Consider the following 26,947-nt stretch of genomic DNA (forward strand, 5'->3'; position numbering starts at 1 on the left):
ATGGCGGCTGCTCAGGGGGAGCCGGACGGAGGTGGGCGATGTCAAGAGATGGAGGTGCGAAGGCCGCAAGAAGGGGATGGGTCGCTGCAGGTGATCCCCAAACCCGAGAACACTCGCGAAAAAATGGTTCTGTACCATTGGTCACAGTCCTTCTCCTCACAGAAGGTGGGTTTGTCTCGGATAAGGCGGGATGAGCGGAGAGGGAGCAGTGGTTCCACAGGCTGGACTAGGCCAGGGCTAGGGCCAGGGCTAGGGCCAGGGCCAGGGCCAGGGCCAGGGCCAGGGCCAGGGCCAGGGCAAGAGCTAGGGCCAGGGCATCCTTCCCCAAACATCCCCCCCCCCCCCCAACTCCTTTACATTTCTGTCGAGGAGTACGACTTGTGTCTCCCTGCTTTACAGGTCAACCTGTTATTTTATAGTGTAAAAACATACTTTATCCATAAATTAGCTGTAAATAAGTGGAAAGGTCCAAATGCAATTCAGTACAGACTGGAGAAAATACGGTGGAATTTGACATTGCTCCTTAAAGCTTCAATTCTGTTGCAGTAGAAAGTGGTTTTCTCATTGTAAAAGGAAACTATTTGCAGTCCCATTAAGACGACAAGGGGATCTTGCAATTTAGCAGGTCCTTGTTATATTTTGACAGTGGTCTTTCCTCGCTCAAGGGAGACTGATGGATGTCCTATCTCCAGCTGAGGGTGGGTTTATCCTGGGTCAAACCTATTGTTACATGAGGACTGGGCTTGTTGTTTTATATAAATTCATGCCTCAAGCTTTATTGTTAGGGAGGACTCGGCTTGTTTTATGCATAGATTCATGCCAGCGGTGAGTAAGGACGTTTTAGGCAAAAATGAGGACTGCAGATGCTGGATGTCAGAGTCTAGATTAGAGTGGTGCTAGAAAAGCACAGCAGGTCAGGCAGTATCCAAGGAGCAGGAAAATGGACATTTCGGACAAAAGCCCTTCATCAGGAATGTTATCCCATTGTCTTATGTACTATAGAGATACAGCCTGTCCACCCTTATTGGTAGTGTATAGAATCAAATCAATTTGGTATTTTGACTTTTACATTGTCTGGTGCTGCAGCATGACAAATTGATCTCTTAATGTGTAGAAAAGGAAGGTGTTTGATTGTGTTAAACTAGTTCAGAACAGTGGTTCCTGAGCTGTCATTATTGCTTACCTCTGGCAGGATGTAAATTAGACATTTTAATGTCTGCAATGGCTGAGCATGTTACAAAATGTAAACATTATTAATGTGTGTTCAACACGGTTAATGTGATAACTTTGTTTGAATAAATGCACCACATTTGGTGTAATTGACAATAGCTTGAGTCATAAATAATTGGACATTGAAGCATAAAGGCATTTTTTTGTGCACTCCACAATTGGATGAGTTAAACTGTTTCTAGCCAATGCGAAGATTATCTATTTCCCAAAGGGCAACATTGTTGTTCTTGACACTTTTTAATCCATTTTTTGCCACCTTTAGGCTCAATTATTCTAGTGACCTATCCTCCATGAACATCCATGCGTGCAGAGCAGTGTTTATTCTGTCCTACGATAAATATCTGTTCTGCCATTATTGACTTGCACTGGTCCATGTGCTACAATGCATTACATTAAAACTTCTCTTTATGGTCTTCCTGAATCCAATATTTTAAAGCATTCTCAAAGCCTTTATTTAGTTGCATAGGCATCTTTCAGTCCTGAGTCTTTCTTTTTTAATATATAAATTCCCTTCCTTTATCTCACTTGTGGTAGGTCATGTGTTGACTCCACTTTTCCCTCATTCCTGTATGCTTGCACCAGTCTGTTCCCATACTAATGTTTGTCTTCAAGACAGTCGTACCTTATCATGCCATCCCCCATTTGTGAAATCCTGTGTGTGATTTCTTTTAACTATACGAAGGCAAGATAAAAATAAAATATCACAGATGTTGAAAATCAGAAATTAAAAACTGGCAACACTAAACAAGTCTGGCAGTAACTGTGGAGAGAGAGACTTAAATTTTTCAAGTCAAATGCGATTCTTCAGAACTGAAGAATGCAAATTATACATTTCTTTGATAAACTGTTAAATGATGTGTTGATGTCAACAGTTAGATAGGAAAACTCTGAACTGCTTACCTCGGTTGATGAAGAAGGGCTCATGCCCGAAACGTCGATTCTCCTGCTCCTTGGATGCTGCCTGACCTGCGCTTTTCCAGCAACACATTTTCAGCTCTGATCTCCAGCATCTGCAGTCCTCACTTTCTCCTCCAGGACTCCTAATCCCGAGACACAGGGAGCATTTCTTACTTCATCTAATTGCTTTGCACTGAAGAACAATGCTGAAATCCTGAAGGAATCAACTCCTTTTGGAGTCTCAAAGCTCCTTTCCTGGAGGAGGTAACCTGGAAACACAGGCATTTTCAGAGCCTTTTGCTGGTTGCGGTTAGTGGCCTGAAGAAATCGAACCCCTGCCACTACGTTACCCCATTCCTTCTGATCCCTTGAAGCTCCTTTCTAGTCAGGAAGTTGGCTATCATAGGAAACTGCTGTGAATGACAGGTTGCCTCACTTCCTCAGGCATAAAGCCATATAATTGTGTTGATAGACCCCTCTGAGAAAGTGCATTTCTTCAAATGTGTAAGGTGAGGGGGGGAAAGATATAAAAAGGAATTATGGGACAACTTTTTACACAGAGGATGGTACATGTACGGAGTGAGCTGCCAGAAGAACTAGTGAAGGCTAGTACAATTGCAACATTTAAAAGGCATCTGGATGGGTATATGAATAGGAAAGGTTTGGAGGGATATGGGCTGGGTGCGTGGGTTGGGATATCTTGCATGGAAGAGTGGACCGAAGAGTCTGTTTCCGTGCTGTACATCTCTATAACTCTGATCCAAAGTAGTTTGGAAAAGAATGCTGGGACCTCCAACATATGTACTAGCACTAAGAGCAGATTAAGGATTGTCATTGACCAATTGGCACAGAGAACCGTTCTCCTGGAACAAACTTATCAACCCATCCCTGAACCATAATATTATGTGCCATTGCCTAATTTTTTTTACACTCATGTATTGCAAACCTGATGAACCAAAATAAGGAAATATCAGTTAAATCCACTTGATTACTTCACTTACCCCCCCACCCCGCACCAAGAGATGAATTGTGTACCCCATAGAATGTGCTTACCATTGTTTAGGTGCCACTGGTCTAGAAAGTGCACTTTGTGGTCTATTAAAAAAAACATTCCAAATACTGATCACATGGATTTTGCTCCTACTGGGTAGGTATTGTTTGAACAAATTGTTAATACTATGAAAAATGTGAAGACTCAAATAGGGTACAAGAGATTTGTTAGAATTGAACTGGACTAGCCTGCTTTGGAGCAGAGAGGGTTTTTGGAGAGTCAAAGTAATGGTGCATTTTGCGAGAGGAAGGAAAGTGAAATTATTGTTGCAGACAAGTGGTAGTACCATACGACTTGGACTTCAATTAGTTGGAGAGCTGGTGATCTGATTTATTAATATGGAATGAGTTACAATTTGGAATGAACAGCCTGTGCCTCCACAGATAGATCAGTCACTTGATGTTGTATGCATAGTTATCAACGATATGACTGCTTTTCTAGATTGTTTCACCTTGCTTTTTGTCAGAGAGATGTAGCCACAATGCCACCAATCGTCCATGCATTGCTTTTAGGTTATCGGTAGTAGACAAATAATATAATTAGGAATTGTTTTGGAATTTATGCTTTTGTTCTTTCCCTGTTCATACCTGCAAAATAATAGTGATAATTTAGCCTGGATGTAGGTTTGATGGCTGAGCTGGAACGTTGGTTTTCAGATGTTTCATCACCATAACTAGGTAACATTTTCAGTGAGCCCCCAGATGAAGCACTGCTGGTGTTTCCTGCTTTTTGTTTATATGTTTGGGTTTCCTTGGGTTGGTGATGTCACTTCCTGTGGTGACATCATTTCCTATTCTTTTTCTCAGGGGGTGGTAAATGGGATCCAAGTCAGTGTATTTGTTGATAGAGTTCCGGTTGGAATGCCATGTCTCGAGACATGCACGAGAATTCCTAGAAGGATGGCATTCCAACCGGACCTGCCAGTGTGCCAAACTCCAAGAAAGCTTGAGTAATCGGCATCTGAGGGAGCTTTGAGAAAGGGTTTCACAGAATTGGTACACAGAGAAATTCTAGCCTATTGAAGGAAAGTCCAGCAGTGTGAGGAAAACAGCTGAATGCGTTAACCTCTTGGCTTCAGCTTCAACTCTGCAGTGGGCCCAAATAATATCTGAGACTGATTGGGACTTTCTTCTTTTAAGCGTTGTTTAATTTTCAGTACTCGTTTTCATCTTGATATCTATCAATTTTAGTTAAAACATTATCCCTAAGTAACCTTAAGTCGTTTAGAATAAACTTACTATTAATCACCTTAAACTGAATTACCTTGCAGTTGAATTATTCAAATTGAATGGTTGGGGGTCAGTAAATGAGCAAAATTAACAGCTCACTGACCATGTGTTAGACCAATCTGATGGCCTTAACACTTTGTAAAAGTCATCTAAATAAAGTATTCTGCAGAAGCATAAATTCTGAGCAGAAATAGACGTGACAAAATTCAGACCTTTCATAAATAAATCAGCAAATGGTGGAATATTTTGAGATTGTGAATAGTAATTGGAATATGTATTCAGCTGGAATTAACTGTCATTAAGGAAATAACCCTATTCTGGGAATATTATTAATTACCTTAAATTTTTATATCAATGTCTGACAGTTTATTGAAACAAATTAATTAGTAACTCAGACCTAGATTAATATTCTGGAGATATCAGTTCAAATCCCACTGTAGCAGTTTGCAAATTTGTTTTTGTATTAATTTAAAAGAAATACAATGTGATACCCTTAATAGTAACCTTGAAGCTATTATTTGTTTAAACGTTTAAAAAAAAGTCAACTGGCTCAATAATACTTTTTTATTCACTTCTGAGACTTGGGTGTCGTCTGTCCCATGTTGTTCTTGAAGGTGGTGGTGAGCTGACTCCTTGAACCACTGCAGTCCATGTAAACTAACCCACAATGCCTTTAGGAAGGGAGATCCAGGATTTCGACCTAGCAGTAGTGAAGAGATGGCAATTATATTACCAAATCTGGATGGTGAGAGGCTTTGAGGTGAACCTGCAGGTGGTGGTGTTCCCATGTATCTGCTGCCCTTATCCGTCTAGATGGAAATGATTGTAGGTTTGGAAGATGCTGCCTGAGGATTTTTGGTGAATTTCTGCAGTGTATAATATGTACATTGTTGCTCTTGAGTGTTCAGTGTTGGAGGGAGTGGATCTTTGTGGATGTGGTGCTAGTCAAGCAGCTGCTTTGTGATGGATGATGTCAAGTGTTTTTGGAGCCGAACCCATCCAGGCAAGTTGGGAGTATTCCATCGCACTCCTGACGTGTCTTGTAGGTGATGGACAGCCTTTAGAGAGTCAGAAGGTGACTTACTCACCACAGTATTCCTAACCCCTAATCTTTTTTTAGCCACTCTGTTTATTTGGTGAGTCCATTTGAGTTTCTGTTTGGTGATAACCCCCAGGGATATTGATAGGGGGCATTTGGTGTCAGTAATATCATTGAATGCCAAGAGACAGTGTTTAGATTGGCTCTGTCTCTGTAGAATTTGTGTGCTGTGCATGTTGCCTAGCTGATGAGATGCCAAATTCTCAACAAATCTTTTCAAAACTTGCTTTCAACAATGACTTTTAATGTTCTAGTAAGCTTGTATTAAACTGGTTCAATGCTATGTAAGGTTTAGCAAACAACCTGATTGTAATCTAGGTAATAAATTCACATCATACTCGTCTGTCCTTTAAATTCCTTGTTATTAACATATGGGGACATAAGCTAAAATTGTGTGAGCTATCCAATTGACTTGAGCAAGACCCTGAAATGGTCATGTGCTCAGAATCAAACTTGTCAATTGGCATTCTACACTTTCCCATCAAAGCCAGGAGGTGGCAGATCAGTGAAATTACAACTGGGACACAGTGGCCCTGGAAGTACTCAGCATTGACTCTGGACTTGATGACAAAAGGAAAACACTATATAAGCTGTTAGCTCAGTTGGTTAGATGGCTGGTTTGCAATATAGAGAAATGCTAACAGCATTGTTTCAATTCCTGCACCTGCCAAGGTTGCCATGAAGGGATCTCCTTCTTATCCACCAGTCCTCGCGCTATTGCCTCTGAGAGCAGCCTTAAAGTCTTGTTTGACTGTGGCGACTTAACTTTTTCCTGTCCTCACTCATCTAAAGTATCACTCCTCCTCTATGCTGAGGCCATGATGATTCTGATTCTGATCTCCAGCACCTGCAGTCCTCACTTCTCCCACTGGGATATCAAAGCAATTACAGAAACGTGGCTTAGGGATGGACAGGACTTTTCGTCATTTATTTAAAAGATTTTGGATGTGAGCATAAGAGGTATAGTTAGTAAGTTTGCAGGTGACACAAAAATTGGAGGTGTAATGGACAGCAAAGAAGGTTACCTCAGATTACAACGTGTCCTTGATCAGATGGGCCAATGGGTTGAGAAGTGGCAGATGGAGTTTAAATTAGATACATGTGGGGATTTGCATTTTGGGAAAGCAAATCTTAGTGGGACTTGTACACTTAATGGTAAGGTCCGAGGGAGTATTGCTGAATAAAGAGACCCTTGGGAGTACAGGTTCATAGCTCTTTGAAAGTGGAGTTGCAGGTAGATAGGAAAGTAAAGAAGGCATTTGGTATGCTTTCCTTTATTGGTCAAAGTACATGAGTTGGGAGATCATGTTGCAGCTGTACAGGACATTGGTTAGATCACTTTTGGAATATTGCGTGCAATTCTGATCTCCTTCCTGTTAGAAGGATGTTGTGAAACTTGAAAGGGTTCAGAAAAGATTTACAAGGATGTTGCCAGGGTTGGAGGATTTGAGCTACAGGGAGAGGCTGAATAAGCTGGGGCTGTTTTCCCTGGAATGTCGAAGGCTGAGGGCTGACCTTATAGAGGTTTATAAAATCATGAGGGGCATGGATAGGATAAATAGGCAAGGTCTTTTCCCTGGGGTGGGGGAGTCCAGAATTAGAGGTTTCGGGTGAGAGGGGAAAGATAGAAAAGGGATTTAAAGGACAACATTTTGACACAGGGTGGTGTGTGTATGGAACGAGCTGCCAGAGGAAGTGGTGGAGGCTGGTACAATTGGAACATTTAAAAGACGTTTCGATGGGAATATGAATAAGAAGGGTTTGAAGTGCTGGCAAATGGGACTGGATTGGGTTAGGACATCTGATCGGCATGGACACATTGGACCGAAGGGTCTGTTTCCATGCTGTACATATCAATGATTCTGTGAACTTTCATTCACGACTTGCGTTTAGTATGACCTGTGCAGCATTCGGGATTGGGTTTATATTTGGCAAGTACCAATCGTGCCATAGAACTCTTGGGCAGTTACCCTCTCCAACAAGAGAGTCTGGCCGTCCCTCTTGAAATTTATTGGCATTCCCATCAGATTCTCCACAATTAAGAAACTCGGAGGTCGTGATTGACCAGACATTTTGTTGTTTCAGTCAAATAGATCTGTGGCTATAGGATAGGTCAGCGATTGAAATCCCTATAGTGAATGTATCTCTTGGCTTCCTCGAAAACCATTCTATCTTGTATAAGACATTAAATCCATAGTGTGATGGAATATTCTCCACTGGTCCAGATGAGTACAGCTCTGATAACATGACATTCTGTTTGATCAGCACCCAATCCACGTGTGTCAAAAGTGTACCGCATCTGTGTGTCATCTTCAAGGTTAACTAAATCAACTCACTGAGGCTTTTATGGTAGCATCTCCCACATTTGTGACTATCTATAAGAACAAGATGCATGGGTCGAATACCACTACCTAAATTCCGTTCTACGTCGTACACCATGCTGACTTGGAAACATATCAGAGTGGAGAGTGTAGTGCTGGAAAAGCATAGCAGTTCATGCAGCATCCGAGGAGTTGGAGAATTGACATTTTTGGGCATAAGTTCTTCATCAGGAAGATGATGTCAGGGGAAGGTGCTGGGAGTGGGACGTGGATCTGACCAGGGAGTAGCAGAGGGAATGGTCTCTCAGAAATGCTGATGGGTTGGGGAGGGAAATATATCCCTAGTGGTGGGGTCTGTTTGTAGTTGGCAGAAATGGTGAAGGATGATGTGAGATTGGTGAGGTAGAAGGTGAGGACTGGGGGCGGGGGGTGCAGTTCTGTCCTGTTCTGATGGGTTGGGAAGGGTGGGGTTCAGGGAAGGTGGTGCGGGAAGTGGATGCGATACTCTGGAGGGCACTGTCGACCATGTGTCATCTTTGGAAATTGTCATCTTTTGGAGAAGGAGGTCATCTGTGGTTTTCAATGGTGGAATTAGTCACCCTGGGAATAGATGCGGCGGAGGACTTGGGAATAAGGGATGATGTTTTTACCAGAGGCAGAGCGGGAGGAGGTATAGTCCAGGTAGCTGCTGGAGTCTGTAGGTTTGTAGTAGATGTTGGTCGCTGGAGATGGAAATTGATAGGTCAGGAAGGGGAGGGAGGTGTCAGAGATGGTTCAGGTGAACTTGAGGTCGCGGTGCTTATGTCCAAAACCCCAATTTTCCTGCTCCTCGATGCTGCCTGACCTGCTATGCTTTTCCCGCAACACACTCCCGACTCTAATCTGCAGTCCTCACTTTCTCCTTGGAAACATATCAGCTCATATGTATATGAAATATGTTCCTTTCTTGCCTCTGGGTTAAAATAGTGGAACTACTTACTTAATGGAATGAAAGTATAACCACTAAACAAAATATAGCAATTAAAGAACACTCTGTACCACCTTCAGGACAAAGAGAAATGGTTAATAAATGCTGGTCTTTCTAGTAGCACTCTCTTGTGAAATACTAAATGGAAAAACCCAAGAAAGGGTGGGTGCCGTGAGTGATTTGAAACGTGTGAGATCCTCAAATTGTTTTGCTTTGGCAGTTGAAGAGCTGCAGAACATGCCTGGGATGAGATATTTGTCTGTGACTTGGTTCAGTTGAATATGCAAACAACAGTAGAGTTCTCAATGATTGTAAGTTGGGAGATATGGGATGCTGCACAGGATATCAGACAAGGTAAGCTTATGGTTGATACACACAGGGATCATGTTTTTAGCGGTAAGTAGGTGACAAAGGTTTACGTTGGAGGTCTAAGAATTTTTTTGTAGATTTATTTGTAGGTTTGCTTGCTGAGCTGGAAGGTACATTTTTCAGATGTTTCGTCACCATACTAAGTAACATCTTCAGTGAGCCTCCGGACAAAGCACTGCTGATGATTCCTGCTTTCTGTTTATATGTTTGGGTTTCTTTGGGTTGGTGGTGTCATTTCCTGTTCTTTTCCTCAGGGGTGGTAGATTGCATTTTTTGTAATATAACAGAACAACTTGGAAGGAATCTTGCTGTAATCTCAATAATGGTTATGTATGTTTGGACTTCATCTGAGTTGTTTGCCAGGTGTGTCATAGTATTCAGAATAGGGATGTAAGTAGCAGCAGTAAGATGGCTTTGCTTTTATCAACGTCACTCTCAAATGGTTTTTGTGCTTTTTTTCTGAAAACATTGTTACTCCATTGTATAATTTTAGACAGAAAATTAATATATAAGATTTCTTTTTGCAATGACAATTAGTCAATAAAAGTAGAAGTCAAGCACATGTATATGATAATGAAAACAAGGCAAGTGCTTTTGATAACATCACACTGTGAAAGGATTAAAAAATGACATGGTGTTGATGATATCTCTGCTGCATTTCAGGTTCGTTTGGTTATTGCGGAAAAGGGTCTAAAATGTGAAGAGTATGATGTTAACCTACCATTAAGTGAGCACAATGAACCTTGGTTTATGCGTTTGAACCCAGCAGGAGAGGTGCCTGTACTAATTCATGGCGATAACATTATCTGTGAATCCACTCAGATCATCGACTACTTGGAGAAAACCTTTGAAGCTGGTAATATCATGATTCAGTGAAGCCTTATTTGTGTGTTATAATATCACAATATTATATGTGGTATATTCTAGTGAAACAATATTGTGTTTCTGAATGTCTGTGTTTTGGTGTAGATGTGATTTTTGAAGCCTGATATAAATAAAAAGGTAAGATTTAGTGAATTCACATAGCCAAGTACGTTCTCCTCTGCTCTTAGCTGATTTTTGTTTTCCCTTTCTCTGGTTTTCTCTTCTAAATTGTTAATGTGGTTTGGCTCCAACAGTGAGTACTGACAGGTTGTCTAATTATGGAGATATTAGGATCAAGACTTACCTAATGTCTGTCTGAGCTTTGTGCATGCAGATAATGAACTTAACTTTGGTGTGAATTGGTTAATATTGAGTGAGAATTGTGCCTGTCTCTCAATTTGACCTATCTGAGTGGCAAGACCAGTCTAGATGGCTGGAATTTAATCTAGATCAGTGAGTGACCAGGGGACAGAACAAAGGAAGCTCTTGTCCAGTTAGCCAAACATTTGTCATAAGGAACGTGCTAAAATCCATTAATAGGGAGGTTATAGCAGGAGACTTAGCAAATTAAGGTATGACCATGCAGAAACGACATGGGCTTGCAAATCTTCTGATTTGAAAGATAGACAATAGGTGCAGGAGTAGGCCATTCAGCCCTTCGAGCTTGCACCGTCATTCAATATGATCATGGCTGATCATTCCTAATCTGTATCCTCTTCCTGCCTTATCTCCATAACTCTCGATTCCACTATCTTTGAGAGCTCTATCCAACTCTTTCTTAAATGAATCCAGAGACTGGGCCTCCACTGCCCTCTGGGGCAGAGCATTCCACACAGCCACCACTCTCTGGGTGAAGAAGTTTCTCCTCATCTCAGTCCTAAATGGTCTACTCTATTTTTAAGTTGTGTCCTCTGGTTCGGCACTCACTCATCAGCGGAAACATGTTTCTGGCTGCCAGAGTGTCCAATCCTTTCATAATCTTGTATGTCTCAATCAGATCCCCTCTCAGTCTTCTAAACTCAAGGGTATACAAGCCCAGTCGCTTCAGTCTTTCAGTGTAAGGTAATCCCGCCATTCCAGGAATTGACCTCGTGAACTTACGCTGCACTCCCTCGATAGCCAGAATGTCTTTCCTCAAATTTGGAGACCAGAACTGCACACAGTACAGGTGTGGTCTCACCAGGGCCCTGTACAGCTGCAGAAGCACCTCTTTGCTTCTATATTCAATTCCTCTTGTTATGAAGGCCAGCATGCTATTAGCCTTCTTCACTACCTGCTGTACCTGCATGCTTGCCTTCATTGACTGCTGTACAAGAACACCCAGATCTCTTTGTACTGCCCTGATATAATTGACTTGGAACCAGTTCAGAGAAGGTTCATTTGCAGGATGAAGAATTTTTAGAATCAATGCATCCAACATCTAGAAAAGGCCCTTTAGCCCACTGAATCTGCCCTGTTTTTTTAAAACTACTCTAATGCTACAAAGGCCCAATTTTCAACATTTGGCCCACAGCCTTGAATGTTTTGACATTTCAAATGCTCATTGGTTGAGTTTTTCTGCTTGAAGTGACCTCCCAGGCAGTGCATTCTGAGTTCCCTTCACCCTCTGGGTGAGAGAGATTTCCTCAAAATCCTTATAAGCCCTGGTCCTTAAAATTATGTCTCCTTCAACTAAAGGATCAACTGTTTCCTATCAACCCTCTCCATGCCCCTCAATTTTACATACCTCCATCAATTCCCCCTTACCTTTCTCTGCTTGAATGAAAAGAAACTGAGCTTATTCAGTTTCTTCACAGCAAAACAGTTCCATCCCAGGCAACTTCCTGGTGAATATCACTGCCTCCAATCCAATCACATCCTTCCCATAGTGCCTTGATTAGAACTGCATGCAGTACTTCAGCTGTGGTTTAATCAAAGTCCTGTACAGCTCCAACATAACCACCCTGTTCTTATAGTTTATGCCACAGCTGATAAAGGCGTGTCTTGCATGCCTCCTTAACTACACTACTGAGCAGTCCTGCCACCTTCAGGGATCTGTGGACAAGCAACCGAAGCTGATTCTGTTCCTTCCGAGCTTCCAAGCTACTCCCTTGACTTGTTTGCACTTTCAAAGTACATGACCTCACACTTATCAGGGTTAGATTCCATCTGCCGCTGACCTGCTTATCTGACCAGACTGTCCATATCCTTTTATAACCTAAGTCTACCTTCCTCATGATTAATCACCTGGCCAATCTTGGTGTCAACCGCAAACTTACCACTTATCACTTATATATTTTCTCTCGCAAACAATAAGAGGCCCAACACTTATCCCTGTAGTATTCCACTGGACACTGGTCTCTGTCACGCCTTCTATCACCACTGTCTCCTATCACAAGCCAAGTTTGGATCCAATTTGCCAAGTTACCCTGGATCCTGTGTGTTTTTACCTTCTTTGTCAGTCTCCCGATTGGACCTTGGCAATAGCTTTGCCGAAGTCCATATAAGCTACATTAACTGCACTACCCTCATCTGCACACCTGGTCACCACCTTGCAAAATTCAAACAAAGAAATTAGGCTTGACCTCCCTGTGAGAAAGTCATGCTGATTATGTGACGATTAATTCTCTGCTTCAGAATTTTTTCCAGTAGTTTCCCTACCACTGATTTGAGACCTCACTGGGCTGTAATTCTGATGTTTATCTCTTGAAACATGAAACTGAATTAGTTGTCCTCCAGAACGAGGAATTAAGAATTTGGAAAGAGCCCTAGTAATTTCCCCCATCGTCTCCCACAGCAGCCTGCACTGAACTCATCTGGGCATGGAGATTTTTCGACTTTAACCCTCACCAAAACCTCCAATACCTCCTCTCTCTTCTATGTCAAATTGTTTAAGAATCTCGTAACCCCGTTCCTGAATTCTGTACCTACATTCTCCTCCAAAGACAGAAGTGAAGTTCTAGTTTAACATCCTGCCAATGTCCTCTGGCTCCATGCACAGATTGCCTACTTGATCCCTATTCTTTTCCCCGATATACTTATAGAAGATCTTGGGATTCTTCCTAAACATACCCCTTTGTTTTCTCATATTCCTGTTAGGGTGAAAGGAAAGGCTGGTATAGGCATAAGGAATGTTGGATGACCAAAGAAATTGAGGGTTTGGTTAAGAAAAAGAAGGAAGCAAATGTCAGGTATAGACAGGATTAGATGAGATTAGATTACTACAGTGTGGAAACAGGCCCTTCGGCCCAACCAGTCCACACCGACCCTCCGAAGAGTAATCCACCCAGACTACTGCATCTAACACTATGGGCAATTTAGCATGGCCAATTCACCTAACTGCACATCTTTGGATTGTGGGAGGAAACCGGAGCACCCAAAGGAAACCCATGAAGACACGGGGAGCATGTGCAAACTCCACATAGACAGTTGCCCGAGGCTGGAATTGAACCTGGGACCCTGGCGCTGTGAGGCAGCAGTGCTAACCACTGAGCCACCGTGCCGTCCCCACAGATCGAGTGAATCCTTAGAGTATAAAGGCATTAGGAGTATACTGAAGAGAGAAATCAGGAGGGCAAAAAAGGGATATGAGATTTCTTTGGCACATAGAGTTAAGGAGAATCCAAACGGTTTTTACGAATACATGAAGGAGAAAAGGGTAACTAGGGAGAGAATAGGGCCCATCAAAGATCAGCAAGACAGCCTTTGTGTGGAGCCGCAGGAAATGGGGCAGATACTAAACGAGTATTTACTGTGGAAAAGGACATGGAAGATACAGAATGTAGGGAAATAGATGGTGACATCTTGAAAAATGTCCATATTACACAGCAAGAAGTGCTGGATGTCTTGAAACACATAAAGGTGGATAAATCCCCAGGATCTGATCCAGTGTGCCCTAGAACTCTGTGGGAAGCTAGGGAAGTGATTGCTGGGCCTCTTGCTGAGATATTTGTGTCATTGATAGTCACAGGTGAGGTGGAGGAAGACTGGAGGTTGGCTAATGTAGTGTCACTGTTTAAGAAGGTTGGTAAGGACAGACCAGGGAACTATAGACCGGTGAGCCTGATGTCGGTGGTGGACAGGTTGTTGGGGGGAATCCTGAGGGGCAGGATGTACATGTGTTTGCAAAGGCATGGACTGATTAGGGATAGTCAACATGGCTTTGTGTGTGGGAAATCATGTCTCACAAACTTGATTGAGTTTTTTTGGAAGAAGTAACAGAGGATTGATGAGGGCAGTGTGGTGGACGTGATCTATATCGATTTCAGTAAGGCGTTCGACAAGGTTCCCCATGGGAGGCTGGTTAGCAAGGTTAGATCTCATGGAATACAAGGAGAACTAGCCATTTGGACGCAGAATTGGCTCAAAGGTAGAATATAGAGGGTGGTGGTGGAGGGTTATTTTTCAGACTGGAGGCCTGTGACCAGTGGAGTGCCACAAGGATCGGTGCTAGGTCCACTACCTTTCATCACTTATGCTCACATCCAAATCATTTATATAAGAGGTGTAGTTACTAAGTTTGCAGATGACACCAAAATTGGAGGTGTTGTGGACAGCAAAGAAGGTTACCTCAGATTACAATGGGATCTTGATTAGATGGGCCAATGGGCTGAGAAGTGGCAGACGGAGTTTAAATCAGATAAATGTGAGGTGCTGCATTTTAGGAAATCAAATCTTAACAGGACTTACATGCTTAATGATAAGATCCTCGGGAGTGTTGCTGAGCAAAGAGACCTTGGAGTGCAGGTTCATAGCTCCTTGAAAGTGGAGTCGCAGGTAGATAGGATAGTGAAGAAGGCATTTGGCATGCTTTCCTTCATTGGTCAGAATATTGAGTACTGGAGTTGGGAGGTCATGTTGTGGCTGTACAGGACATTGATTAGACCACTGTTGGAATATTGTGTGCAGTTCTGGTCTCCTTCCTATCGGGGGGATGTTGTGAAACTTGAAAGGGTTCAGAAAAGATTTACAAGGATGTTGCCAGGGTTAGAGGATTTGAGCTATAGGGAGAGGTTGAATAGGCTAGAGCTGTTTTCTTTCAAATTCCCAGCGTCGGAGGCTATGGGGTGATCTTATAGATGTTTGTAAAGTCATGAGGGGCATGGATAGGGTAAATAGACAAAGTCTTTTCCCTGGGGTGGGGGGAGTCCAGAACTAGAGGGTATAGGTTTAGCGTGAAAGGGGAAAGATATAAAAAAGACCTAAGGGGTAACTTTTTCACGCAGAGGGTGGTATGTATATAGAATGAGCTGCCAGAGGAAGTGGTGGAGGCTAGTACAAGTGCAACATTTAAAAGGCATCTGGATGGGTATATGAATAGGAAGGGTTTGGAGGGCCGGGTGCTGGCAGGTGGGACTAGATTGGGTTGGGATATCTAGTCAGCATAGCCAGGTTGGACCGAAGGGCCTGTTTCCGTGCTGTACATCTCAATGACTCTCTTTGCACTTGTATTTGCTTTTGTAAGTGCCCCCTGCACTTACTGTACTCCAGTCGGATGTCCATTGACTTCTGTCTCAGTTAAAACCTTTTCCTCCTTTTCCCTGTCCTGACTATTCCTAGTTATCTAGATTTCTCTGGGCTTATTGCTCCTACATTTCACCCTGCAGGGAACATGTTGGGCTTGTTCTCTTGCCAATTCCATTTTAAGCATCCCCGGCTGTTCTGTAGATCTACCTGGAAGAAGCTGTTGCCAGTATACTTTGGCCAGAATCTGCCTGATTTTAATAAAATTTTCCCCCCACCTCCCTGTCCAAAACCTCTTTTTTTTTTTGCTGACTATCTTTTTCCTTATCCATAACAGACTTTAAAATGTATGGAGTTGTGATTGTTATTACTAAAATGCTCTCCCACTGCCACCTTGAACACCTGCTGGCTTTGTTTCCCCAAAACTGGGTCCAGCACTGCACCGTTCCTTGTTGGACCCTCTACATGTGATATAAAAAGCTGTCCCTAATATATATTTCAGGAAATCTGCTTCCTTTTAGTCCTTTACGCTACAACAATCCAGGTTAATGTTGAAATCCCCAAATATAATTACTTATTGTTTTTACACACCTCAGTAAGTTGTCTACATATATGCCCCTCTGACTGTTTGGAGGTACGTAAAACATTCACAGCAATGTGACTTCCCCTTTTACATTCTTAAACTCTACACCCCAAACAAAACCTCATTTGAAGTCCCTTCCAAGATATCATTCCTCCATACTGTTGTTAGTGTGGAATTCTCCCTCAGAATGTAGTGGAGATGGTGTCTTTCAATCTATTTGAGACCGAGTTAGATTTTTGATCAACAGTGGAGTTAGGGCTATGGGTGTAGGCAGGAAACTGGAGCTAAGATCACAGCCACTGCAGACATGATCTTATTGAATGATGGAGCAGGCTGGAAAGGCCTAATGTCTAGATTAGAGTGGTGCTGGAAAAACACGGCAGGTCAGGCAGCATCTGAGGAGCAGGAAAATCGTCGTTTTGGGCAAAACCCTTCATGTATTTCCATACATTCTATATCTTCCACATCCTTTTCCACTGTAAATACTGATGCAAAATACTCGTTTAGTATCTGCCCCATTTCTTGCGGCTCCACACAAAGGCCATCTTGCTAATCTAGACTCTGGTTTCCAGCATCTGCAGTACTCACTTTTGCATGGAAAGGCCGAATGGCCTACTCCTCATCCTGTGTTCTATGTATCCATATGTTCTGGGAGAGGATTCCCCTTCTGAACCACATGGAATGACAGTGATTCTGGCAATCTGCCACAATCCTTGTGCTGGACTGATTAGCACAATAGTTGTGACTGATTCAAGCACTTAATGACATGACCAGCTGGAATCCTGTAAATTGGATTTTTAAATGTTGATTGAAGTCTGAGATTTTCAGTCTGGAAAACAAATGTAGCTGGTAAATACAGTTACAAGCTTAAATGGTAAAATCTGTTTTTTATAAATAGGTAAGAGAGCCTGAAATGTAAATGTTGCTGAGCTCCATGTGAATCAGTTGTCTCTTGATGGCTTATCTTAAAGTTTGATAGTATGTGGAGTACAGCATCCCCTGCTGTTTTAACTTATGACTTTCTAAATTTAAGAGTTCAATTTAACAGTTTTGTGGAATGTTTATATTCCTGTTAACACAACCATAAATATAACTAAATGATCAAATTCAGAATTGCATCTTTATCCAAGTTACATCTTTATAAGTAGTTTCATATCCCAAAACTAAAAATAATGGTTTTTGGAATTGCCAATTGTGGTACTGTTGTAGAAGATGTTATGAACTTGTAGGGAGATATTTTGGGATCTGTGAAACAGTATGTGTACCTTGCATGATTACAGAAAATGGACAAAACCAAATTTAACATTTTTATTTTATTGTACAAAAATAATTACCTATGAGTGGAAGTTCTACCTTTTTTATTCATTTATTTCTCCAGTGTGTTGAGACTGTAAAAGTAATGCATTTAGTGTCAACTAACTTAGAATAGGCTAGGAATTGTTCTGGAACTTTGAGACCGTAATCAATCAAGATCATATAGTCAGTGCATTTAAACACTAGGTTCTGTACTATAATATAGTTTTTAACCATCAAATTGTCAAGAAAATCTATCTATTCAGTTGCGTTTAAATAGGAAGTCATTATATTCATGTGAAATATATAAATTGGATGATATTTTTAACAATTCTTAGTTGCCTCAATTGGATAGTTTAGCTGAGTCTTCATTGTGAGTAGGCATCTGCGCTGCTGTGGGGGGGAAAACTTGTAGGTTCATGTGATATTGTTTAAAATTGAACATAAATGGGAACTGTGTCTGAGCAAATGTGCTTTACCTTGTAGAACTTTGTATTTTGTTTCACATTTGACAAAGTTTATTTTCCCCATTATTTTCATATTAAGTTCAACATTTATAAATCACATTGATTTCTTGAGCAAATTTACACATTTGTCTTTTTCTTTACAGTTATTCATTTGTTACGTCAAGTCATAGTGATTTTGAACTAATGTACAATATGTAGACCTAGCAGACTCCACAGCTGGAATGTTTCAGTTTCTGAGGTAACATGTTCTGTGATACATTTGTAGCATTCTGTTTCAATGTCCAACAAATTACTTATGGAAATTAGAACATATTTGGTATTGAATGCAGTCCCTAAGCATTTTTAAAAGAAATCTTGAATTAAAATCAGACTGGGATATTACATGTTTAAAATAAATGGCTTACTGCCTGTGTTAAGTAGTAACAAGGGAATTTCATGTTGGTTTATTTATTATTAGCATGGTGTGTGAACAATTTTAGTACTGGAATTTGGAAAATCCAAGAAATGTGAAAGGCTTATTCTTGTAACACTATATTTACATGTATACAATCTTATCAATGTTCCCTTTGGAAATGAAGTGCCAATTAAAAAAAAATAAATTGCGCAGAAAGTAGACCATTTACTTTTCTGAGCAAGTTGACTTTTTTTGATAAAAATATCCTTTATGTATTGTACTTTTAGAAAACATCCCCAAATTAATGCCAGAAGAAGGAAGCCTGTATTATCCACGAGTTCAGCATTATCGAGAACTGCTAGACTCTCTCCCAATAGATGCTTATACCCATGGTTGTATTCTTCACCCAGAGTTAACTTTGGATTCCATGATTCCTGCATATGCAACCACAAGAATTCGCAGTAAGTAGTTATCAAACAGAATTGTTAGAGTTGAAATGTGTTTCTCCCTGTTTGTTGTGATTCCAATTCACTGAAAATACAGCTAACCTAACAGTTGAAGTATTTGTAATTATATTTTATGGAGCTACCATTTTCTTGCGGTTCTTTAATCTGGGTGTAAGTTTTCCTCGCTGAGCTGGAAGTTTCATTTCCAGACATTTCGTCACCCTACTAGGTAACATCTTCAGTGGGCCTCTGGGCGAAGCACTGCTGATAATTCCTGATTACTACTTATATGTTTGAGTTTCTTTTGGGTTGGTGATGTCATTTCCTGTTCTTTTTCTCAGGGGTGATAGATGAGGTCTAACTTGATGTATAGAGTTCCGGTTGGAATGCCATGCATCTAGGAATTCTCATGCGTGTCTCTGTTTGGCTTGTCCTATGATGGATGTGTTGTCCCAGTTGAAGTGGTGTCCTTCCTCATCCGTATGTAAGGATACTAGTGAGAGAGGGCCATGTTTTATGGCTAGTTGATGTTCATATATCCTGGTGGCTAGTTTTCTGCCTGTTTATTACAGTTCTTGCACGGTATTTTGTAAATAATGTTAGTTTTGCTTGTTGTCTATATAGGTTCTTTCAATTTCATTAGCTGCTGTTTTAGTGTGTTGGTGGGTTTGTGGGCTACCATGATGCCAAGGGGTCTGAGTAGTCTGGCAGTCATTTCTGAGATGTCTTTGAAGTAGGGAGAGTGGCTAGGGTTTCTGCACGTGTTTTGTCTGCTTGTTTGGGTTTGTTGCTGAGAAATCGACAGACTCTGTTCATTGGGTACCCATTCTTTTTGAATACACAGTATAGATGATTTTCCTCTGCTCTGCGTAGTTGCTCTGTGCTGCAGTGTGTCTTGGCTCATTGAAATAATGTTCTGACATTACAACAGGAAATGGCATCACCAACCCAAAGAAACCAAACGTATAAATAGAAGTTAAAAATCACACAACACCAGGTTATAGTCCAACAGGTTTAATTGGAAGCACAGTAGCTTTTGGAGCGACGCTCCTTCATCAGGTGATAGTGGAGGGCTCAATCCTAACACACAGAATTTATAGCAAAAATTTACAATGTGATGTAACTGAAATTATATGTTGAAAAATTGATTGTCTGTTAAACCTTTCATCTGTTAGAATACAGTGATAGTTTCACTTTCATGTGTAAATCACAAAACCTTTTTTATATAAAAAGTTGCATTCTCGGGTTAGCTGTTAACAATGGTGATAGCTAGACAATATGTTGAAGGTGTTAACCCCCTGTGTTCTCTGTCTATGCCATGATGTTTAGATTGATTCTAATCTAAAGAGTGAGATAATGGAGTTTTACATAAATTCGTGCAGTTTTTGAGTTCAGAGTTCTACATGAATGTATGCAGTTTTTGAGCAAAGTACAATGTAACCCTGCAAGTACAAATTCACCCCACAAAATATGTGTGCATGTGGGTCTTTGTCTGTCTGTCTGTCTGGGTTGGGGGTTGTGAGTGTGAGAAAGTGTGTGTGTGTGTGTGTGTGTGTGTGTGTGTGTGTAGTGAGTGCAGAGTGTCTTAGGTCTGTGAGGGTGTGTGTGTGTGTCTGTGTGTATAGTGCAATGGTGGTCACCTGTAATGTGACATGAACCCAAGGTCCCGGTTGAGGCCCTCCCTATGGGTACTGACCTTAGCTATCAGCCACTTTTCTCTGCTGTCTGTCCCGAAGTCCACCTTAGACGTTGGTCACCCGAAGGTCCGAGGCTGAATGTCCTGGACCAGGATGCCCGGAGGCATGGTACATTGGGGAAACCGAGCAAAGGCCACGACAACGGATGAATGGGCACTGCACAACAATCAACAGACAGGAGGGTTCCCTCCCAGTTGGGGAACACTTCAGTGGTCCAGGACAGTCAGCCTCAGACCTTTGGGTGACCATCCTCCAAGGTGGACTTCGGGACAGGCAGCAGAGAAAAGTGGCCGAGCAGAGGCTGATAGCACACAGACACCCACACATACTCTTACAGACACACACACTCCCACACTCACACATGTACCCCCTCACAGACTTAAGACACTCTGCACTCACTACACACACACACATACACTTTCTCACACTCACAACCCCCAACCCAGACAGACGCACCACACAGACAGACAAAGACCCACATACACACATGTTTTGTGGGGTGAATTTGTACTTGCAGGGTTACATTTTACTTTGCTCAAAAACTACATGCATTCATGTAGAACTCTGAGCTCAAAAACTGCACGAATTTATGTAAAACTCCATTAGATTAGAACCAATCTAAACATCATGGCATAGACAGAGAACACAGGGGGCCAACACCTTCAACATATTGTTCAGCTATCACCATTGTTAACAGCTAACCCGAGAATGAAACTATCACTGTATTCTAACAGATGAAAGGCTTAACAGACAATCAGTTTTTCAATGTATAATTTCAGTTACATCACACTGTAAATTTTTGCTATAAATTCTGTGTGTTGGGATTGAGCCCTCCACTACCACCTGATGAAGGAGCGTCGCTCTGAAAGCTAGTGTGCTTCCAATTAAACCTGTTGGACTATAACCTGGTGTTGTGTGATTTTTACCTTTGTACACCCCAGTCCAACACGGGCATCTCCAAATTATAAATAGAAAGCAGGGATTATCAGCAGTGCTTTGCCCAGAGGCCCGCTGAAGATATTATCTTGTAGGGTGACGAAATGTCTAGAAATGAACCTTCCAGCTCAGTGAGCAAACCTACATCCAGAACCTCAACTTGAGCTACAAATCTTCTCAGTTCTGTTGTGGAGTCAGTTGGTTAAATGGCTGGTTTGTGATGTAGAGTGATGCGAACAGCATTGTTTCAATTCCTGAGGTTACCATGAAGGATTGTCCTCAGTCTCTCCCCTCACATGAGGTGTGGTGACCCTCTAGTTAAACCAGCATCAGTCATCTTTAACGAGAGAGCAGCCCTTTGGTCCTATGCTGTCTTTCAAATCCCATACTAAGTAACATCATCGGTGAGAGTTTGGCAGTTAAAGTGAAAACCTTAACTTTTCAAAGGAACCAGGGTTTGCACATGAATTGATGGAATTGGTGAGGCTACAGACAAGGGGCTGACAAATGGGATTATAATGGGTGGCTAGTTTATTTAGCAGTGTTGATACAATAGGTTTCTTTCTGTGTTGTAACTTTTCTATGATTCTGTGTGCTGTGGGTCCACCAGCACAGACAACTCACCAATTTTCTGGAGGGAAATTTGGGATGAACGACAAATGCCTTGCATCCCATAATAAAACAGGGCTGTTGTCAGTTTTTCTTGATTTGATGTGCTGTAACATAAAAAGATTAATTATGGACAATTAATTGCAATGACTTTGAAATTCCAAATCTCGAGTATTGAATTTGAATCCCCTTCTCTTCCCTGAATTCCAACTCAGTTATTGCTTTAATGTGCCCTTTCATTTACTTTCAGGCCAAATTGGAAACACTGAGTCCGAGTTAAAAAAACTTGCTGAAGAGCACCCAGATTTGCGTGAAGCATATTTAGCAAAGCAGAAACAAATTAAGGTAAGACTAAACCTTTATTACACTTATTTAACTTCATTAAAATGTGTTTCTAAATTGTGACATTATAAGCAAAAACAGTGATATGAAATCAAATTAATTTTTATTTCAGAAAATGTAAGGCTGCAAATGTACCATGGAAAACATGTACCAAAATATGAATTTAATATAACATACCCTATGTATAATCATAGATTAAGTGCCTACTTTTAAAACAAAGTGTCAGGAATAGTCAATGTTTTCTGGCAGCATCTGTGGAGAGAGAAACTGTTAACTGTTCCATCTCACCGGGCTACAGTTTGGGAATCAAGCCCCAGTGTTTCTGGATTTGTCAAGAGTCTTAAGATTTTTAGGAACTACACAGATTCCCCCCCCCCCAATTTACCCACCTTTTAGACCCAGGTGGGCAAGAAGCATAGACTAAGTTTCTGAACTGAAGAGTTCCTAATTATGACAAATGTATCGCTTCTAACTATAGATAAACAATTATGTCAACATATAACTTTACTAATTAAAACTCCAATCCACTCCTTGACATGAATATACAGAGATAAACAATGGGTGTTATGGTTGGAAGGAAATACTGGAAAGGCAGTTCAGTAGTTCTGTGCAATGGTGCCCAGGTACCAATCAGTTACTTCTTTTTAAGCTGAAACTACATTTGAACACAGTCCTCTCGCTCCAATTCAATTGTAATTATCCTTTCCCCAGTGATTGAACCAGTTTAAACAGCATTTACAATTAGTATCATGTAACTTGTTTTTAAAATGTGCAGTCATCCTTCAACAATTTGCATTTAAATCAGTTCTCTTCCAATTTCAATCCATAATCAAAAATCTTTACATAAGATTTTGAGACCAATGTGACTCATCATTCAAGATTGACTACTTTGCCTTATGACAATCCAAATGTGATCAAGATAATCCTTACTCTTTTTTTGGCCAGTTACTACTATTAAATTTTGTCTATACGATCTAGGTTATAACATTTATGGTAACTCATTAATCTGAATAATGATGCAGTTTTATCCTCCTAACTGCATCCAGAATATGGACCCCCATGTCTATTGCTTCACAAAATCTTTTGAAATTAAGGTTTTATGCATACATCTTTGGACCAATCTTTTATCTATGAGTGTGGGACATGTCCAGAGTACAGAAAGTTTGCAGATGTGGTACAAGTATCACATTTGTGAAAAATATCATTATTTCTTGAGATTTACTGTAGAGATTCCACTGATCCCTTGCATATGTTAAGAAGCAAAGTATTATTCACCCTTATCTTCTGTAGTATATAAAGCACGCTGCCAATTTTTATTTGTTTTACCTTTAGTCCAAGATACGGGACCATGATAATGTAAACTACTTGAAAAAAATATTCCGTGAGTTGGAGAGTGTTCTGGATCAAGTGGAGACTGAGCTGCAGCGAAGGATTGAGGAAACACCAGGTTTGCAACAAAAAAAATACCTTTACATTTGAGCATTTCTTTTTCCATAAGACAGTAAAATGTAGGAGCATAACTAGATGGCGGTAGCGGGAGTGGTGAGAGCGTGGACCAGGAGGCTGCTGGGAAGGTAAATTTTCCTGTTAAAGACTTGCCTTGTAACTAGGCGGAGCAAAGGCTCAACAGGAGTGGATGGGGCTTGCTGTGGCTGTGCCTGAGACACTACATGTGTAGTTTCTCCTATCTGTCGTCCTCTGACCAAAAAAGAAATGTGTGGAGGGTTGGTAAGGTAAGATTTTGGGGTCCATGTCCATGGATCCCTCAAAGTTGCCACCCAAGTTGGTAGGGTTATTAAGAAGGCATATGGTGTGTTGGCTTTCATTAGCAGGGGGATTAAGTTTAAGAGCCGCGAGGTTATGCTGCAGCTCTATAGAGCCCTGGTTAGACCACACTTGGAATATTGTATTCAGTTCTGGTCGCCTCATTACAAGGAAGATGTGGAAGCTTTAGAGGGGGTGCAGAGGAGATTTACCAGGATGCTGTCTGGACTGGAGGGCATATCTTAGGAAGAAAGGTTGAGGGACCTAAGGCTTTTCTCATTGGAGTGAAGAAGGGTGAGAGACGACTTGATAGAGGTGTACAAGATAATAGGCATAGAGTGAATAGCCAGAGAGGTTTTCCCAGGGCAGAAATGCATAATTTTAACATGATTGGAGGAAGGTTTAGCGAGACGTCAGGTTGGTTCTTTGCACAGAGTGGTAAGTGTGTGGAGTGCACTCCCAGCGCTTGTGGTAAAGTCAGATACGTTAGGGAAATTTAAGCGACCCTTGGATAGGCACATGGATGATAGTAAAATGAATGGTATGTAGGTTTGTCTGATCTTAAGAGTAGGATAAAAGTTCGGTACAACATAAATGGCCAAAGGCCCTATACTGTTCTATGTTATATGTTCTGTCACTTGGCCCGTTGTAAGAGCAAATTGCTGAAAAATGCTGGATTCTGAACTGAAAAATGCTGGAGATCACAGCAAGTCGGACAGCATCCGTGGAGAGAGCAAGCTAACGTTTCAAGTCTAGATGCTCTGATGAAGAATGCTCTAGACTCTGAAGCTTGAGCTTGCTTTCTCTCCATGGATGCTGTCTGACTTGCTGTGATGTCCAGCACGTGAGATTTTCCCTCAGCCCATTGAGTCTGCTTTGCCAGTCAATAAGAACTTGGCTGATCTGATAATCCTCAACTCCGCTTTCTTGCCTTTTCTCCAGAACCTTTGATTCCCTGAGTGATTTAAAATTTTTTATCAGTCTTGTATATATTTAGTGACCTAACCTCGACAGCCCTCTGTGGTAAAGAATTTACACAGGTTCACTACTCTGGGAGAAAATGTTCCTTCTCATCTTTGTCTTAAATGTGCGACCAATTATTCTGACATTAAGGCCTTTTGATCCTGGAGTCTCCCACAAGGAAAATTTGCCTTTCTGCATCCACCCTGTCAAATCTTCGAAGGATTTTGTATATTTCAATAACCTCAGCTTTCAATAACCTCTTTTGTCCTCCAATGGGCACAGACCCAACCTATGCAACCTGTCCTCGAAACTGGGATCTAATCCTCATAATCCATTCCAGTTGAAGATGGTGATTGAGTCTTGGGAAGTAGCACGTTTGACCAAAAATGAGGAATAAATAACAATTAAGAAAGAACTGTTTCTGTGTGCTCCAAACAATAGTTTGTAGAACATTCAAGTCTAAAATTGGCTGAAATCTTTGCTTTATTGATGAGTTTTATTGAAAGGGTAATTTGCTATCTTTGAAACTGTCTTGTAATAATTGTAAAAAAAATTAAACTTGCATCATATTGTAATTGGTGGAAATATTGATTGCTTTATCTTTTTCTTAAGCAGATGAAGGACTTCAGCCATGGCTCTGTGGTGACTTCTTCAGTCTTGCAGATGTGTCTCTCAGTGTGACATTGCATCGGCTTAAGTTTCTAGGACTTGCCAGAAAATACTGGGGAAATGGAAAACGGCCAAATTTAGAAACTTATTATGATCGTGTGTTACAGCAAAGGACTTTTCGGAAGGTTTTGGGAAATGTGAACAACATCTTAGTGTCAGCAGTACTGCCTACTGCTTTTCGGGTTGCGAAAAAACGTGCTCCATCATTTTTGGGGGCTAGTTTTATTGTAAGTCTGCTGGGAGGAATAGGGTATTTAGCCTTCTTGTTCCTTAAAAAGAGACTTGCATAGATTTTGGTGGTATGAACTTGCTCAAATTCTTGGTAGATAAAACTGTGGAAGAACTTCATTGCAGTTATCAAGTTAAAATACAACTGACTGGAGCCATTGCAGTTAACCCATTTGCTGTAGTAACAAAATTTACTGTCACTATTTTATTTTCAAACATTAAGATTGTATTGTGTGGAAAGTTTAATCAAATGCGCTCAACACAATTCATTTATTCTAGAACCACAGATAGGTTCACTTTTGTATGTTTAACCAATTTCAGGTAGTAAATTGTGAATTGGCGAAACTCCCAATATTTCTGTGCTCCACATTAACAATTTTACAATGCACTTAAATAACCTTTGAAGCTAAAAGTGAGTCACTTGGCTCAAATGTTAGTCAAAAATCAATTCTCTAACCTGCATGTATCCAACTTCTATTTGTCTTTTTTGTCTACCCTGTCCATCCTTGAAGACATTGTCCATTGTAGACATCAGCCTTTTAGGAGGTTGTGTACTGTATCACTTTTACAGATTGTTTGTCAATTTGTGAATATAATTTCAATATCAAATACTCATTCTGAATAAAGGCATACAGAAAAAATCTGAAAAAATGTTTAAAAGCTTTGGAATAGTGAGAGTTCATAATTTACTTTAACAGGATAACATCTTCGATATTTATTTCTTAGCAGTATGAAATCATTCAGATGGATAGAAGATCAAAGGAAACATTCAGTAAAGTGGTTATCATATGAAAGAGTAGATTTTTTTAAATGAACAATTTGTAGACCTGCCTGCATTTGTTTTATCATCTACATATCTCAAAGACGCTTTAACTTTGAAGCAAGGTCTACTGCTGGTGCTTCCACAGTGTATTCTGTTAATGGAGGTTACGGGCTATTGAACCAACTGATGCTCACCCAACTGGAGAAAAAAAAAATCAAGTAATAAATCTAAAAAACTGTCATAACAGACGCACTTGGGAATGGCATGCTTTCCCTTTTTCTGAGTTCTAAGTTAGTAAGCTCCCTTTTGTATTAGTTGGTCATT

The 26,947-nt window shown here is 40.9% G+C and overlaps 1 protein-coding gene across 2 annotated transcripts; it reads left to right on the forward strand.

The window, feature by feature from the left end:
- Nucleotides 1-26,511, forward strand: gdap1 (ganglioside induced differentiation associated protein 1). Of its 2 annotated transcripts, none has more exons than XM_043689154.2 (6): nt 1-165; nt 9,827-10,019; nt 18,494-18,667; nt 22,145-22,239; nt 23,569-23,683; nt 25,579-26,511. In XM_043689154.2, exons 1-6 carry the CDS (start codon nt 1-3, stop codon nt 25,920-25,922), a joined length of 1,086 nt encoding a protein of 361 aa, XP_043545089.1. In that variant the 3' UTR covers nt 25,923-26,511. The 2 variants fall into 2 exon arrangements, with proteins under 2 accessions (XP_043545089.1, XP_043545088.2); XM_043689153.2 differs by having other exon boundaries at nt 8-165; nt 25,576-26,511.
- The last annotated feature ends 436 nt before the right edge of the window (nt 26,512-26,947 follow it).

The sequence above is a fragment of the Chiloscyllium plagiosum genome, unplaced genomic scaffold (genome assembly GCF_037043375.1).
Source record: "Chiloscyllium plagiosum isolate Xiang-an unplaced genomic scaffold, Cpla_swu_hap1 HiC_scaffold_4, whole genome shotgun sequence".
Classification (NCBI taxonomy): Eukaryota; Metazoa; Chordata; class Chondrichthyes; order Orectolobiformes; family Hemiscylliidae; genus Chiloscyllium; species Chiloscyllium plagiosum.